This window comes from Ambystoma mexicanum, chromosome 12 (assembly GCF_040938575.1).
Source record: "Ambystoma mexicanum isolate Mex_15411 chromosome 12, UKY_AmexF1_1, whole genome shotgun sequence".
Classification (NCBI taxonomy): domain Eukaryota; kingdom Metazoa; phylum Chordata; class Amphibia; order Caudata; family Ambystomatidae; genus Ambystoma; species Ambystoma mexicanum.
In genome coordinates this window covers 157,061,856-157,079,367 of record NC_090936.1, presented here as the reverse complement: position 1 = coordinate 157,079,367, position 17,512 = coordinate 157,061,856, and the positions used below count along the sequence as shown (strand labels likewise).

The following is a 17,512-nucleotide window of genomic DNA, read 5'->3' as shown; positions in this document are numbered from 1 at the left end:
TCTGGGAACGTAAACTGCAACCGCATGGGAAATTCTTCAGAGGGGCAGGCTGCGAGGGCGATGTGGAATACGTTGGGAGGAACATCCAGTCGAAAGAACATTACCAGTTGGTAAGTAACTTGTTCTTCCAAATGGATCGTGTCCTCCAACATATTCCACATCTTTGACCTACTCCCAAAGCAGTATCCGTGAACGGAGGAAGGAGAAGAATTTGGATATACCCAATCAGATGGCAGAGTAGAGAACTGCTTCACCAAAGGCCATATCTTGACTATGGAAAGTATCCAGGGAGTAATGCTTAACAAAGGTGTGGATGGAAGACCACGTTGCAGCATCACAAATATTTTTAACAGGAACTCCCTGTAGTAGGGCCGTGGATGAAGCCATGCCCCTGGTGGAGTGAGCTCGCAAACCCTCAGGAGGGTCCTCGCCAGCCAATCTGTAACATTCAGCAATGGTGAGGATAATACACCTGGACATGGTCTGTTTGGCAACAGCCTGGCCCAATCGGTGTCCAGTGTATCCCACAAAAAGTTAGTCGTCCACACTGACCCTGGACATCCTAGAAATATAAAAGCTCAAAGCTCTCCTAGGGTCCAACCTATGGAGTCTCTCCTCTTCCTTACCAGGATGAGGAGGAGGATAGAAAGCAGGAAATACCACCTTCTGGGGCTCGAATGAAACTCAGACACTACCTTAGGTAGAAAGGAAGGACGTACCCTCAGTACAAACCTATCCCTGTGGAACACAGTAAAGGGTGGCTTAGACGAAAGTGCCTGCAACTCGCTCACTGCGAGCAGATCTAACTGCAATCAAGAAAACTGTCTTGAAGGTCAACAGTCTCAAAGGACAAGAGGGCAAAGGTTCAAATGGAGCACCCATCAAGAATTACAAGACTAGATTCAGATCCCAAACCGGCACCTGAAAAGGCGACGGCGGGAACACATTTGTGAGCCCCTTTAGAAACTGAGTAATCAAAGGTATTTTGGCAACAATCGGTCTGGGGGGGGGGGGGGGGGGGTGGAGGAGGGGCTCCCAGCGGTGTCCTCCTTGTCAGAGCTCTGTGTGCTCTCTCCACCGTGAATCCTTGGTAAGCTCCCCTCCCCCGATTTCTTGGAGCAACATGGTCTCAATGTAGTCCGTAGGGTTAGGTCCTTCCTCTCCTTCTGGGAGCCCCCAATGCGTATGTTATTTCTTCGAGCGCGCCCTTTGGCTTCCTCTGCTCTGTTTTCCAAATTGCTCACTTGTTGTTGCAGCGTGTGGACCTCCGAGGCGTTTGCCGTGCAGGCAGTTGTGTTTGATTTTACTTCTTTCTCCCGCTCGCCTGTGCATTCTGCGATTCTTCTTACGTCTTTTATTAGTAAGATAACATCCACTTGTACTGCATCAATCTTAAATTCCAGTGACGTTTTAAGTTCAGTCATGGCTGCCTCCAGTTTTGTTTCCCATGCCACTTTCAGGTCTGCAATCGCCTCCAAAATCTGCTGATCGCTGCATGATGTGTCTGTTTGTAGGTTCCTCTCCCTACCTCTGGCCCCTTCCATTGACTGTGGGGTTTTTGTGAATTCCTCCATTGTTGACTGATTTCCTTTTGTGTTGGGCAGCCTGGATGCCATCACGGTGTAGCCAAATGTCTGTTCAAGGTGGTTGGGGTCAGACTGTGGTTGTTCTGCTTGCACCTGCTCGCCCAATCCTTAGGTTTACTTAGGGGCTACCTGCTGCGCTTGTGGAGGATGGGGTGCATCCCCTTATCCCCCTGCTCCTTTGGTGTATGATGGTTGGATGATCGGTCCTGGTACTGGAGTTCACTTTTTTCTCTATTCCTTTCCGGATTGCGAATCAAAACTGCGCCTTTTTGGCATATATTCAGCCCATGCACCCCCTTACTTCGGAGGGGGGGGGGGGTATCCCTCCTTGCCAGTGTTGGTTGTTGCCCACTTGTGTACTGCAGGTTGCCGATCCTCAAGGCTCTCACATTAGCCTGTTGCCAGCCTTTGGTTCCCCTTGTTAGTACCTAATATGCTTCCCTGGGGTAGTCTCTGCTAGCCTTTCTGGTGTACACACTGCTGTCTTAGGCCCCTGCGCTTTTCCTCCTCAGCAATGTGTCCGCTGTTGTGCGGGGTAGCCGCTTTTCACCTTGGCGTCTGCTTTACCAGTTGTAAGGTATTGATGCGTGGTCTGCTATATTCCGTCTTGTTCAGTGGTCCGCTGCCTCACCTCCTTATGTGTTACACTTTTGTCATGGCCGTCGTGATCGCCTCGCCCGTTTTCGTTGCCGGTCCGTGGGGTCATTAATGTGTCTTTCCTCAGCCATGCGCGCAGCGTAACCGTCCCATCCATGGTCGGCCTCTGTGTCGCTGCCAGCTTCCCAGAGCTGGTGTAGCCCCTGTGTACTGGCTGCGCACGCAATTTAGCCAGCTGTCTTGTGCGGTGCGGGAGAACCAAGTGTGGCTCTCCAGCTCGTGCGAGTGAACCCAGTGTGGCTCTCCTGCTCACACGGTGCTCTGGTCCAAGTCTCTGTTTTGTATATTGCACGGTCTCCCGTGCGGCATATGGTGGGTACTGCAACTCGCTGCCCTTCAGCCGTCACTTCCTCCGCTGCATACTTGTCCCTCATGCAGGGCCTCTTCTCGCTCTTGTTCCGATCTGTTGGATGCGCTGAGGCTCGCCACATCGCCCTCTCAAAGTTCGACCCGTCCCGGTCCTTTGTTCTATAGGCGGCCATTTTGCTTGGGCATTCGTCCAGGTCCTACTGCTAGTTTTTTTGCAAATATCTTTCCTCCTGCAGCTCATTTCTGGTTCTGACAAAGTACGCGTTTTCACACAGCTGCTACTCCGTTTGGGAGATGTAATTACTATTTCTGTCGGGCGGGCTTTCTCGGGATGTTTACGGTTCTGCAGGAGCTCCGGAGCGACCTAGTCTTTCACATGTCTAGCTAGCCATGCCCCCCAGAGTTGGACGATTTAAGGGCCCTACTCCCAGCCGAAAATACCTTGCGTGCCCATCCATCGAAGCGCTTGTCATCCTTATCTGGAAGGATGATAGGGTACGCCGCCTGCCTCGAGGTGGCCGTGGCTGCCTGAACCACCAAACTCTCAGGAGTGGGGTGAGTGGATAGGTAGCTGGGGTCGCTACATGATGGGTGATATTTCTTAGTCAATGACTTGTTGATCGCCGGAAGAGACTCTGGGGTGTTCCTGTCAGTAGCGCTCTTGCCCTCGTAGTGTAGCCGAGGAATTCTTCTCGCCAATCTACCGAACTAGTCAGTACAATGAACAACCAGAACAATTGATTGGCGGAAAGATGGAATGCCAATGAAGAATCCAGAACCGCATGGAACAGGATACTGGAACGAGATGTCTTCTTAAGGTGTACAGGCAAGACCCCCAGACAACTGCAATAAGAGCAATAATCACACTGATGCGACTCTATGCCAAAAATGCAGACATCCGAATAGAAACCAACCACTAACCTGTGCGATTCTTCAGAATCTCCGAATATCCCCAGGAAGGAATAAGAAGTAAGTTAGTGGCAAACCCAAAACGAAAGGACCAGGAAATCAATCCAGAAATGAAGGCAAAGCAAGAAGCAGGGTGAAGATCCAAGCTGAATATGTCCAAAGAGCAAAATCTAACTCGACGGCACGAGGACGCCTAAAGGTACAGTAAAGGCAGTCTCTAGTCCGTGTACCAATGGTGCATAGTTCCAATGCAGGAGAAAAAACGGTAAGCGGGAGACAGTACAAATCAGTAGCAGGGCAGGTCCGTGGACGGTCCGAGGTCGAAGAGCAGGGCTGGCAGCAAAAATACAAAGGAGTAAGCAATGCAGGTCCGTGGACGATCCGAGGTCGATGAGCAGGGCTGGCAGCAAAAGTACAAAGGAGTAAGCAATGCAGGTCCATGGACGATCCGAGGTCGATGAGCAGGACTGGCAGCAAAAGTACCAAGGAGTAAGCAAGTCGGGTCCGGAGGCAATCCGAGGTCGAGAAACAGGAAAACAAGGCAAAAGGGACAAGAACCTGGATACGAGAGAAAGCAAGCCGCTAGAATACAAGATTCAGAAGCGCCGGCAAAACGCACAGGCGTGGCTTAAATAATAGTCACATGATCACTATAAGTCTTTCAACGTGTATGGGGAAAAGTGAAAGACGTGAGAGGACGCCATCGTCTCCATGCCAACTTCCAAGCCCCCGGCAGACGAGATCTTAAAGGGACCGTAACCACCGTTCGTTGGCAAATACGAGAACCACAAGTATTAGGTCTCGTGGAAGCCGTGAAGCCAGATAATTACGGCGTCCTAACACTGATGATTTCTGCCGATACTTGACAGTTCCAAGCAGCAGCCAACCCTTTTCTGTAATGCCACATGAAAAGGAAACACTGGGTCAGTGGACGGACCTTGATCTAAAATGTCAGACAGGTCATCTGGATCGAATTCAACTAGTGGGCCGGACTACCCCAGGTACTCCGTAACCCTCGACATCAACCTCCTAAAGGAGGACTCTGCATGAGCCCCAGGCTCTGGCCTGCCAAACTCCATCTCAGGGGAGGTGTCCAGGCCACTGGCGTCATGTAAAGACTGACGCAGATCCTCCAATTGACTGTCCTCAGAGAAAACCATGTCAGGAGCTTCAGGAGCGCCAGGAGCATCAAAAGGCTCCAACTCCACATCAGACATCTCCTCATCTTCATAAATACCTTGCAAAGAGTGAAATAACTCCCTCCTAGGCACAGGAGTAGACCTTGAGTCCACAGGGGGCCTCACAGTTTTAGCCAGGGCCTTTCTCAGAGGACCCACTGCTCTAGGGGCCTCCACCAGCAAATTCAGACCTCTAGGCCACGATGGCACAGAGAGCGCCGATGGCTTCGGCGTGTCGACAGTGGCTCTGAGGGCTTGGCCGAGGGCAAGACCCCGACAGCCACACTCGATGGGCACGGCACAGTCAACACCTTCCTCAACACCTTCCCAGGCTTCAACGGTCTCGCCAGGGAAGAGGACCTCGACCTGGAACGTCTCTGGCGATCTACCGGAGCCTTGTCCAAAGGGGACCTCGACAGTTCCCGATGCTTGTCACGCTGATCGCCCGGGCTCAGAGGTGCGCGAACGTCAAACCAAGACCGTTCCCTGCCGGCGTCAACCGAAGGCGTGGACGGGCAGTGCCCTGAGATTGAAAAATCTCCAACATTTTCTCCCTGAATGCGTCCCACTCCTCCGGAGTAGAGGATTTTGTGGTACAAGCCACTTACCTCATGGAGCCATCATACGACGAGGAAGGGGAAGGCGACTGGTGATGCCGCTTCCGGGAGTGCCTCGACGAGGACAACGAGTGGGGAGAACCACTCTGAGACCTAGATCCTGTGGACTCCTTCCGACGGGGAAGAGTCACCCCTCGAGTCGTCGGTGGAAAGACCAGTAGACTTCTTGGATTTATGGGTGTGGACACCCGACCTACCTGCAACTTCCCCTTACGCTCCTGCAAGGCCATGGCAGTCACCGACTGGCACTTCGAGCAGTCGTCGGTGTCGTGGCTCTCACCCAGACACCACAAGCAGATACTGTGCTGGTCCGTGATGGACATCTTGGACTTAGAGTCCCTGCACTTTTTAAAGGCCGACCGCAGGGTCGGAGGGGTCGAAGAAGAAGACATTATCGAAGGTGTTAACACAAGGCATCCCGAGTTCTCGAAGCAAACACGTTTACGGAAAAAACAGAACTGAGGTGTACGGGCGCCGTGCGTCCTACTTATAACATCCGATGACGTCACCCTCAACGGAGGCCTTCGAGGGACATTGACCCGACGCCATCGACACAGGGCGCCCGCCCTCTGCCAAAAAAATTCCGAAGCGCAGCACAACTGTGGACATTACATGTCAAAGATGTGGAATACGTTGGAGGACACAATCCATTCGAAATATATATATCTCATGCCACACCAAAAGATGAAACATGAAGTTGAACAAATAAGGTATTGTTTGTATTATGACATATGAAGCAAAAATTAAATTAATTATTACCTGCTTTAAAACTTAGTTCATCATGTTCCTGGCCCTCATAATCATACAAAGCTCGTACTTGCACCTCCACTCCAGTAGAAGCTTCCTCGTCAAATGGGTTACTGTCTCCATTGGTCTCACTTGATGCAAATGGATTGTTGGACTCATCATCCGACCATTCAGCTGGATAGCTTTGGCTTTTTTCATAGCTGCTGACACTGAAAGGTTTTAAGTATGAAAACAAAAATTATAATAATGCTTTATTGCTAAAATAAATATTTGGTTTGGAAGTTCAAACAACTCATGACATTAAACCAACTGGGTCTTCCTGAAAGAACCCCAAATAAAACAAATGCGGTTTTGATGTGCAGATAAAACAATGAGTGTTGATAGACAACCGCAATCTTTCAGACCAAAAAAAGTTAGATGGTAAACAGGCCACCAAGACACCCTAAAATATCATCTTAAGTAGTACAATTTTGGTTTCCTAAATTAGTTATTCATCTAATGATGAAATCCACAATTAACATGGAAGTTCAACTTGCTAACCCAAATAAACATTTAGATGAAGAACATTGGGAACAAAAACGAAAAAACATGCGTTAGTCTAGTGTAATCTTACTCCAATTCTCTGTACACTTTGGAAGGACAAGATTTGATGGGACAAAAAGCCACCCATAACAGTAGTTGGCAGAACCATTCTCTTATACACTGGTGGTGACAATCGGTACAGCAAACCAAAAATTGATTTGATTAGTCTTAAGGCAAATGTTTTTTAAAAGGACGTTTTGCTTGAAAAGGAGCATTCACTAGTAAAGTAAGAAACAGAATGCACAATGGATCAAGACATTTCCACTTCATTCTCAACTGGTTAACTGGTTAGCAGAAGACAGCAAAACGGGCAGAATAGGAGGGAGAAAAATAACATGTTAGAAAGCGTTCGATTTACAACACAATTTCACGTCCAGCAGCTCTCCTGGAGTGAGATCATGCATGGTGTGCAACACTGTGCCTGTGATTAATCAGAAGTATGAGAGAGTAAAAGTGCACGGAGGGAAACCGAGAAGTGAAAATGTTCGTTCACCAACTTTTTCTTTCTATTGTCGTCCTTGTCACTGATAGTACTGCTTGTTTCTTCTTCCTCTTCGAAAGGATTGTAACTTGACTGCACTGATGGCACTGTGAGATTCTGGGCATTAAGATTGCTATTTGGGAAAGAAAGAGTGTTAAAGTGATCCTATTTGGTAAGTAAATTTGCTCTATGTTACAGCTCATCACTTTCTTTGCTCTGCAGGATTTATTAAACATCTGTATCCTTTTAATACATTTTAATAACAAGGAAAGTCATTGAACATCATTAATTTTTCAAATATTGATCTTCAGTGTATTGTATGAGATCAATTTGTTCTAAACTCTATTGATAACATTGGGTACATTCTAATCCGATAAAATAAACACATGAAAATCCATAATTGGGGGAGTTATGCATTTTTAGAATTAAATTGGGTTTATTCTTTTAGGTTAATTATTGCATGCATCTACCACGGACAAGCATTCGCATGAATAAATAAGAAAGTAATTGCTCTGGATCATCATGTTTGTACAGCTAGGTACAGAGCTCAAACTTTGCTCTCCACTATATGTGGAGTAAGAGGCCTTTATTTAGTTCCTTGTGTTTATTAAACAACTTCTTAAATCAAATGCCTGTAAGCTTGATTTTACATAACAGTCTGGCAGCAACAATTGGATGTAGAGGTCTATACACTATAGGAGGGAAGGAGGAAAATATGACTGCCTCAACAGCAAGACCGAGGACCTCCACCACTTGACCAGAAAGCCCAACAGCACACTTTTTACTTGAATCGCAGGAACAGTACACATCCCGATTACAGTCAGAGACATCATTACACAGAAAGCATTTATTATCAAATATTCTGCAGAGCAATGACCATTATAAAGTATTAAGAACCCCTGGTCTCTGCAAATGTAGCGATATAGTTTCAAATGGTCTGTAGCATACCTGCCGTGTTTAATTATATATCCTTTTCAAAGAAGTAGGCTTCCTATACCCACATCCATTGTTGCAAGGAGAGGCGGGTGGGCTTATGTTTACAGTAGGCCACTATATGTATAACAATGGAAAGTAGAATACAAATCAGCATTGCCCCTTCGACCTTGATCTTCACACTAAGCCAGCAATATTATAGGGGAAGTGGGAAAAACATCCGACTAGGCCACAGTCAGTATTTGCTTACAGGCATTGGTCCAGAACGTATGTATGACTTTACAGGTGACCAACATATGGACAGTTACTTTCAGAATGTGCACAATGTGCATTTGTAACTGCCACCGCCTCCCCAAACCCTTCACTTGCACCATCATGTAATTTCAGAGGGGAATAAAATAGACTGAATACCAGCCTAAAGTTGAGCACTTTAAGTTTGGATGGTTATAACACTAGACAAAGTTTCAACGCACCAATAGAAAAATCCCTACCTGCTCTACAACAACAAGACCAACAATAGCCGTTGTCTTTTTTTTCTTTTAATTGTTCCTTCAACACTGCACGCTGTGTTCTTTCCACCTGTCGCAACTAGCATACTGTTTGTTGCTCCCCTACAGATAAGGTTGCAGAGGTCTGGGCTAACATTTATTATAAGTATGACCTTTCTAAATAGTGATACTATTCCAATTATACATCAGTTTCATGTAATTGTATTTAGAAAGGAGAACAAGTTACTTACCCCTGGTAATGTTCTTTCGATTGGATTTTCCTCCCACATATTCCTCATCTTTTGATGTATCCATATTCAGCTTTAGCTGCCTCTGAAACATCTTTCAGCAGGTGGCTGTGCGTGTCGATGCCGGTCGACTCAATGTCCCTCGAGAGCCTCCGTCCCGATGTCGACACCATTAGCGACCGTTAGCTTCAGTTTCGCTTTGATGCATTCCCTCAATACTTTATGGTGTTACCTTGCGTAAGACAGTATTCTGCCCTCGAAAGAACGTAAAGTGTAACACAGAATTTCTACTGTGGGGTAGTTTGGGAGGGGTGATGAGGAATACGTGGGAGGAACATCCAATCGAAACATTGTTACCCGGGGTAAGTAACTTGTTCCTCGAATGGATTATGTCTACCCACGTATTTCTCATCTTTTGATAGACTCCCAAAGCAGTATTTATTTTGGAGGAGGGAGCAAGAAAGTAGGAGTTCCTTATGGGTTTGTATGAACAGAATGTAACACTGCCTTCCCAAATCCTCCTCCCTGGCCTGAGGAAGAGTCCAGACAATAATGCTCTGTAAAAGTATGAACTGAGGAGCATGTGGCCGATGCACAAATATCTTCACTTGGGCCTCCTCTCTGTAAAGCATATAGCCATGCACCTGGTCGAATGAGCCCTCAGAAGTATCTTTTCCAGCTAGTCTTTAACACTCAGAAATGCCTAAAATAATTCACCTGGACAAAGCTTCTTTTGTCACTGCCATCCCCAAATTATGGCCTGTATAAACAACAAACAGTTGATCATCCTGTTGCAATTTCCGACACTCTAGAGATATAAAAACAAAGTGCCCGCCTTGGGCCAAGCCGGTGCAGTCTCTCCTCCCCCTTTCCAGGATGAGGAGGATGAAAAGAAGGTAGTACAATGTTCTGTTAAATAATAATTAGACACAATTTTGGGTACAAATGTGGGTTTAACGTCTGTTTTAAAGAAAATTGTATAAGGAGGCTTGCAAGACAAGGCGTGAAGTTCACTCCCTGTATGGGCTGATGTAGGAGCAACTAAAAGAATGGTTTTGAAGGTTAACAACCTTAAAGGGCAAGAATGAATTGGTTTGAAGAGAGTACACATGATAAATTTTAGAACCAGATTAAGGTACCAAACTGGAACTTGAAAAGGGATCGGAGGGAACACATTTGTCAGTCCCTTCAGAAATTGTATCACTAGTGGCAAGTTGAAGAAAGATATCTCTTCAGACGAGCGTTTAAAAATGTACAGCGCTGCCAGATATCCTTTAATTGTTCCAACCTGGAGCCCCAGCTTACCCAGATGTAACAAGAACGATAACAGCATAGGTGTACTGTACAGAAAAGGGTCCACATTCTGGTCCCTGCATCAGCTGCAGAACCTGTTTCAACGGCAGCAGTAAAAGGATTTTGTTGCTGGCCTTCTGGCCGAAAGCAAAATTCCTTCTTGAATTACCCAAAAACAGAGCTGTATTGCCTCTCTGCACAGTTGTAGTAACCCTACACTTCCTTTCTTGTTGAGGTAGTACACTGCCACTGTGTTGTCTCATTATCAGGACATTCTAGGACATTCTTTCCCCGTACAGAAGGCAGAAAGGCCTTCAGCACTAGTCTCATTGCCCTCAGCTTCAAAAGGTTGATGTGTAGTTTGGACTCCGATGGAGATCAACGACTGCTAATTGTCAGATCATTGGCGTGGACACCCCACCCCGTGAGGCGTCCGTTACTACTGTTATCTCTGGCCATGGTTGCCAAAAAGGTTCTCCCCTCAGAATGTTGTCCTCAGAGATCAACCACAGGAATTCCTGCACAACTCTGCTCGGATCTGAAGGTCTGACATCTTGCCTGAGAATTGAGTCCACGGAGTCCTGAGATTCCATTCGAGAGATCTCATTCTCAGGCGAGCCTCTGGCACCAGGAAAATGCAGGAGGCCATGAGGCCGAGCAACCTTATAAAGTCGAAGGCTGGAAAGGCACATCTTCGCCCCACAGTCAGCATTTTTTAAACCCAGATTTTGGATGATGCGGACGAAGATGCCATTATTCACTCAATAGGTTTCTCTAAGAAACCGAAGCATGTCGATATTCCGAAGCGATAGCTTTATTGGAGGAAAAAATGGAACTGAAGCTAACAGTCGATGTACGCGCTATATGTACCAGTGGTGGCGTCAACATTGGGACGGAGGCCCTTGAAGGGCATCAAATCGATCGGCATTGACGCGCAGTGCCCCCTGCTGAAATATTTCCGAGGCAGCTAAAATTGAATATGGATATATGAAAAGATGAGGAATAAGTGGGAGGACACACCCTTTCGAAATTAAAGCCCTTAGTTGTGCAGAATCTTCATCAGAAAAACTGACTGCAGTGGAAAGCAAATGTAAGTTTTTTTTTTTTTAAATGGCAGAACTTTGAATGCCATGAGGACATTACTGACAAACTGGATTAGACATTTGCTAGTTTGAAATAGTTACCAGAAAGAAACTAAGACTCAAACATTCTTTGTGACTGTGTATAAAGGGGAATAAAAGGAGCTTTGTTTATGTTTTTATGTTGATTGGTAAGAGCTGTCCTGTATTGATAACATTGATTTCTGAACCTTTCTGAATAAATAATTGAGACAGCCACTCAATCTGCTGCATTTTTAGATTCCATCCTGATTCATGTACTTATTGATAATGGGCTGAAAGAGGCGACCAGTTGGTAGGATGTATTGTCTACATTATATCTGCTTTTATGAAGTTAGTATTTGGGATATAAATAGTGCTAGACACTTTTCAAAATTGTGTTCTAAATAATGGATTATGGTTTACTTAGAACTGGTTTATTTTGGAAAACGGGGCATTTCACATGTAAGAATAGCTTCTGTGGAATTGCCTGATAATTAGTATGGATGCAGATCGAGGAGGAAAAAGAGATTTAGTGTCATGTTAATGGCTGTTATGTGTAACAGATTTATTTACAAAGAGCACATTTACCCCTCGTCGTATATTTGGGATAGAGACACAAAAAAGACACCATCATTACCAAAGTTGACGGTAGTCAATTATCCTTGGATTAAGGGCTGAGTGGATCTGTCGTGATTCAAAACTAACCACGAGCTCCAACCCAGATCCCTGTAGTGGATGCATTTGTCCAATGAGCCAAAGACCCAGTTGAATGTATACATTCATTCTGTTAAAAAGGAAAGATAAATTACCCATGAAGTGTTTTAATTTTGTAATAAGGTGGCCCTGTCACCAGGTTTGAATAAGTTGTGCTTTCCTTTCCGCAACAAGGTAACTCAACAAGTGATCTCACGTTCGTCTGATAATAGAATAAGACAGGAGGATGGTAAGAGGGGGTTGATGAAGCCACTACAACACCATTAGAGAAGGGAGGCAGAGAGAACCCTGGCCAGTGAATGCAACAGACAAATGTGACAAGTAATGCCATAGGCAGGACATCTGGGGCGCAGCAAGGAAGGTAGATACCAGGTGAGGGCCTAAAGCAAAAGAAACACTTGCTGCCCAAAGAAGTCGAGGGAGAGGGGGAGAAAAGTAAACAAAATAAAATGAATAAATAAACAGTTCAGCAGGTGTAGAGTCACCTGATCAACTATGCAAGCAAAAGCTAGAATGAAGCTGGCAGAGTAAAACGCCCAACACATCCAATAAAGTGAACTGATAAGAGCACTGAGAAAAATTGCAGAGGGGAAAATAGTCTGAGAAATTGAGACATAGTGACAGAACACAAACCAACAGGCTGCTCCCGCAACAATAGGCGCACAGAGCAGCGCCAAAAACAAATCCGCTTAGTGAAGCCAGGTGTGGAGAGATACTTTATTGTGAAAGGACCAACAAGAGAGGTATGTCTAGGGAGGAAGCAACAACCACAAAGAAAAGGTTTTAAATGTCAAAGATAATTCAGGGTGAAAATGTTCCATATATAAATGCCCTGTTAAAAAGATGCTGCAAAATACACCTCTTAGGAGAAGAACTATCTAGGAATACATGCAACAGGGAGGCTGCTAAACAGAGGAAATTATTAGGACATTGAGAGTATGATGAATGCATTCTAGAAATTGTAGTGAAGATAAACTACAGAGATATTGAGATTTAAACATATTGCAGACTGGAGTGAAAACAAACTTCATGGATATTAAATGTAAGAAAAACATTGGAGGCAGGATGGACATTGTAGTGCAAACGTACTACAGAGATGTTGAGTTTACATACTTATGACTATTTAGCTCTATGTAGTAAACTCTGCAAGACCATCTCTGCTTGTGAGGCTAAGGCACACTAATGCACTGTCCTCATGGATCACTATTCTATTAATCTCCCACTGCTCTCCAGGGCTGTCCCACTTGACTTACGCAAGGAATCCTGACCCCACTTTTGAAGAAGCCCTTGCTAGATCCCATCCCTCTTAGAAATTCACACCCCACCCCCATTGTGGGCCTGTTGCTGGTGTCCAACGTCTTGATAAAGGTGATGACAATCCAACTACAAGACTGTGGAACAATAGGGCTTACTTGAGAACAACTCTGGGCACAACAGGCACATACGAACTGCCATGAGACGAGTTAGAAAGGGCACCGTAAACCCATGTATAAGACCAATTAAGTTTTGTTCTCAATCGTCAAACTCACAATAACATTCAGAGGGTACTCAATGTGATTGATCTTTGCAATAAAACAAAAAAATGGTTGGCTTTACTCCCATTAGATGTAATTAAATAATTTGATAGTATTGACTGGATAGATTTATCAAAGGTTCTAAAAACATTTGGATTGGACCCCAATTATATAGGATTTGTTTTTGCAAAGTTTAGCTGTCTCCGTTGTAAGGAAGGCCTAGTATCAACCAAAAGTCAGGCTCTTGACCACAATTCAAGGGTGTTTATTGAACTTCAAAAAAGAGTTGGAAAAACGCCTATCTAATCCTAAATCTATGGATGGGAGCAAGCTATGACCATCAAATAATAATAACGCAGTCCTACTGGTGTCTTGTCAAAAGGGCCTATACTAATAAACCTATTACCAATCCTTACCCCTAAATACAAATGGTGTGGAAACAATGTTACAAAAAGTGTTCACAAAATGACATGTCAGCATATTGAGGCCGTTGGCCTCCCTTGTCCATGTTTTCAGCACGGAACAAGGTGGTACACTCAAGGTTAGCACAGTCTCTGACTTCTCTAGCACAAGGATACAGTTCAATCATTGGCATCAGGGCCTTCTGCACCGTCTCTTTGCCTTACAAAGTTTCTTTACTCAGAGGGCCTGATGCGGCAAACAAACAATCACTTCTTTTCCTCTTTCAGAGTTACACAAGAACCCCATCTTAGACGATTCACTATTCACCTGAGTCTGGCTCAGATCCTCTCAAGACAATGTTTGTAAATTATTTATGCATCCAATTTCTCGTAGGATATTCTTTTTCGGGTGACTCACGGTTCACCCCGGATCCCGCCTCAGTCAGGTTCAGATCTCGGCTCTCCCTCAGCCGTGCTCAGATCCCCCCTCAGTTGGGCTCAGATCCCTTTTAACACAATGTTCAATAAGTCTCCCCCCGCCGGGCTCGGACTAATCCCCAACTTTATACAAACTTACTTTAACCAAAAACCTTTTAGCTGAACTCCCTCCACCTGGCTCGGTCAACTTCATACACTTTTTCATCAACAATCAAAGACATTCGAATGTGCACAAGGTTTTGCTTTACCCTTTGCAGGACCACTTCGATTTCACAATTCTTTATCACTCTTCAAAATTGCCACCTTTTCAGCTGGATACTTAACAGAGACTTTCGAAAGAGCACCCACGTGATGCCAGACCACTGTGTGCGGTATCGTATTCAATCACTCACTGCTATTTAATTGTGTTTGCGTCGCATGCCACATACACTTCAAACATTGTTCTCTTTAGTTTTCACTATACAATGTTGCCGCTTGCAACCTTGGCATCAACACAGACCGGTCTGGTATTAGTCTCCACAAATCCTCGGCTGTGCGGACTTCACTGGTGCTGCTTTGCTGTAGGAGCCAAGGACAGTCCCACGGCGGCAAACGATTCTCCCTGCCTTGACCATAGACACGGGAAAAGCCCCAGGTAACCACCCGATACACAATGCAGGATTCTTCAGGCTTGACACCTGGTCTTACATTTCCTATTCTCAAAGGTTCATGAAAGTAGGTCTTTTGTTGAAAAGGTCAAGGGCACTTTCCTCCAGCAATCCTCTTCAGTTTTGCAGTCTTTCTCCTTGTATTAAACAAATTAAGAGTGTGCTTTCGTGCTCCACCTTTTATCCTTGTGGGGAAATGTGATGAAGTCAGGTGTGTGTAATGGTCAGTAATTGCCTGACCCTGCCTGACCATTGTATTGGGTAATGTCAGGTATACGGATCAGTGTTAGTCCATTTTCTCTCACAGTGAGCTGTCTATGAGAAAGTGTTTGTGTTGGGAGGGGTGGGTGGTGAGTTCCTAAGTGTCCTACTTGGTAGGAGGGGTTAACTTTATTACAGGGAAGGGGATACCGCGTCTCGCCATCCAGTGTCCTACTTCCACTCCCCGGAGACCCGTCACCCAGTTGATCCTCCCACACTGGCCATCCCCAGGAACTGCATCCAAAAGTGATGGCTGTGTCCAGGCCACCTGGATCACAGATCCACTGGGACTAGTGGCTGAGACACCTTCAGATTTCTCACACTGTACACCTATTATGCTAAATAAAAGGCTTTCTGACCAAATTCCCATTTACGGTGGCACACGTTAAGGTTGCCCTTTATCCCCACTTTTACACTTGCATTAAAGTCACTACCCTCTAAGACCAGTCCTAAATCTACTTTACCGAATATAGTTGAGAAACTGTACAGCTTTCGCTATGCCATTAATTATACAAAATCTTGAACTATCAATATATAAGCACTTAAGATCGATGTTCAATTTCTGGCCCGTTTAAATGGAAAACTGAAGAACTTAAATACTTAGGGATTTTTATTACTCGTTCCACAGGCACTTGCTACCAATATAATTCCCCCAACTTTTTACATAATTTGTTTCAAGATCAAGATCGATAGGCAGAGAGAGGTTGGGAAAGATTTCCTGCTTCAGCCGTTGCACCTCTATAAAAATTAATATACTCTTGTGCTTGCTTTATGTTTTTCAGGCCCTTCCCATGAAAGTCCCACTTGAAACAATTAAGAAAATAAAAACTAAAATATGGGATTTCCTCTAGCAGTGAAAATCTCTCAGATTATCTAGGAGAGTCCTGGTGCCCCCTAAGCAGCCAGGAGGAATACACATACCTAATACTTACAAATATTTATTTGTAACACAAATGTCTTACTGGATTGGGCAAACACTTATCAATCTAAGGAATGGAAAGAATTGGAACAGTCAGAATGTACAACCCTGTTAGCCGCTCTTCCCAAACTTCGGTCGCCCCAATCACTTCTGAATTCATCCTCCCTAGTTTGTCTCTGCTAGTGGGAGGCCTCTGTTCTAAAATGTGGGCTCTCCACCAGCCCCAAGCCTTGACCGCAATGTTTCAAAACCCCAGTTTTACATGAGGCATGAATGAGGGTGCCTTTACTAGATGGCAAAAGGGAGGTCTTCATAGGCTAGGCCAATTATATGGAGAAAGTAGTCTATTCACATTTGAACAGTTTAAGACAGCCTTCTCTCTTGGAGAAAACAAATGATATAATTACATACATTTAGGACACTGGATATCGCTGCAGAATATTAGGAGTGGGAGGGGTAGGGAATTAGCTTTGGAAAGATTGATTTCTTTGAATAGCTCAATGCATAAGAGCTCCAATATATACAATACAGATGAAACCCTGACCTATATGGAACTCTGGGAATAGGATATGGGATGTACTATTCGACCTTCCCTTGGGAAACTAAATGGAAAAGGGCTATAAAAACACCTATCTGCACCACCATCACTGAAAACACAGTTTCTAAGACTCTATAAAATATATTTAGAAGCTTACTCACTTTCCTAGAAAGAGTGGGGCAGGACTGGGTTTATGTCCCACATATGGTGGCACTGCCCACAAATTAAACCCTTGTGGGCAGAAATTGTTATTTTAATTCGCACAATCGTAGGCACCAACTTATCTTTAAACCAATTAGAGGTCCTTTTGGGCGATTTGAATTTACCGTAGGAGCTAAACACTTGAGTCTGGCTAACCTGATGTTAAGAGCAGTACGCCCAACTACAGCTCACAACTGGAAATCAAAAGAGGTCCGTTAATTATGTATGTGGTGGACTAACCTTAGTGACACATACACTAAGAACATTTTGATTTGGGACCCATTTATTTCTTGCAATAACGCTCAAGAGCATTGTTCGACAATTCCCTACCAACTGAAATCTTTTTATTTGTCTTGATTTTTGAAGAAGAAATACTGACAACTGACCATTGTTATTGATATGGACTAGATGTTGAATGCCAAACTGCTACTACACAAATGTAATCTATACTTCATTTTTATTATCTTTAAATGTATGATATTAACTGTATTAACAGTGACAGTGTTCCAACATTTCCCATTGTTTTAGTTTCTCTTTTGAAGTTATATTTAATGCTAATTTGTAATTTGTTGATCCAATTTTTTAAAATACTTCAAAAATAGACGGATGTAAAATTAATAAATGCCACAAACATGAGCATGCCTGTTGAGATTGCAAGTTTGTGGATCAAGTGTGCAAAACACAGATTCCAGGTCAAGAAATTAAGAAAATAAAAGAATGCAAACCTTTTAGTAAGCTCTAACAATAGAGA

General features: G+C 44.5%; 1 protein-coding gene across 7 annotated transcripts in view; it reads right to left on the bottom strand.

Moving 5' to 3' along the window:
- PACSIN2 (protein kinase C and casein kinase substrate in neurons 2) overlaps positions 1-17,512 on the bottom strand; it is a 909,220-nt gene that overhangs the window by 51,662 nt on the left and 840,046 nt on the right. For 6 of the 7 annotated variants that reach the window (XM_069628223.1, XM_069628220.1, XM_069628219.1 and 3 more), the window contains 2 exons: positions 7,083-7,199; positions 6,016-6,212 (listed from right to left, as the gene is read on the bottom strand). In XM_069628223.1, the coding sequence (XP_069484324.1) occupies positions 6,016-6,212; positions 7,083-7,199 (314 nt within the window). The remainder of the gene's footprint in view (positions 1-6,015; positions 6,213-7,082; positions 7,200-17,512) is intronic. The other variant, XM_069628225.1, reaches the window with a different exon arrangement.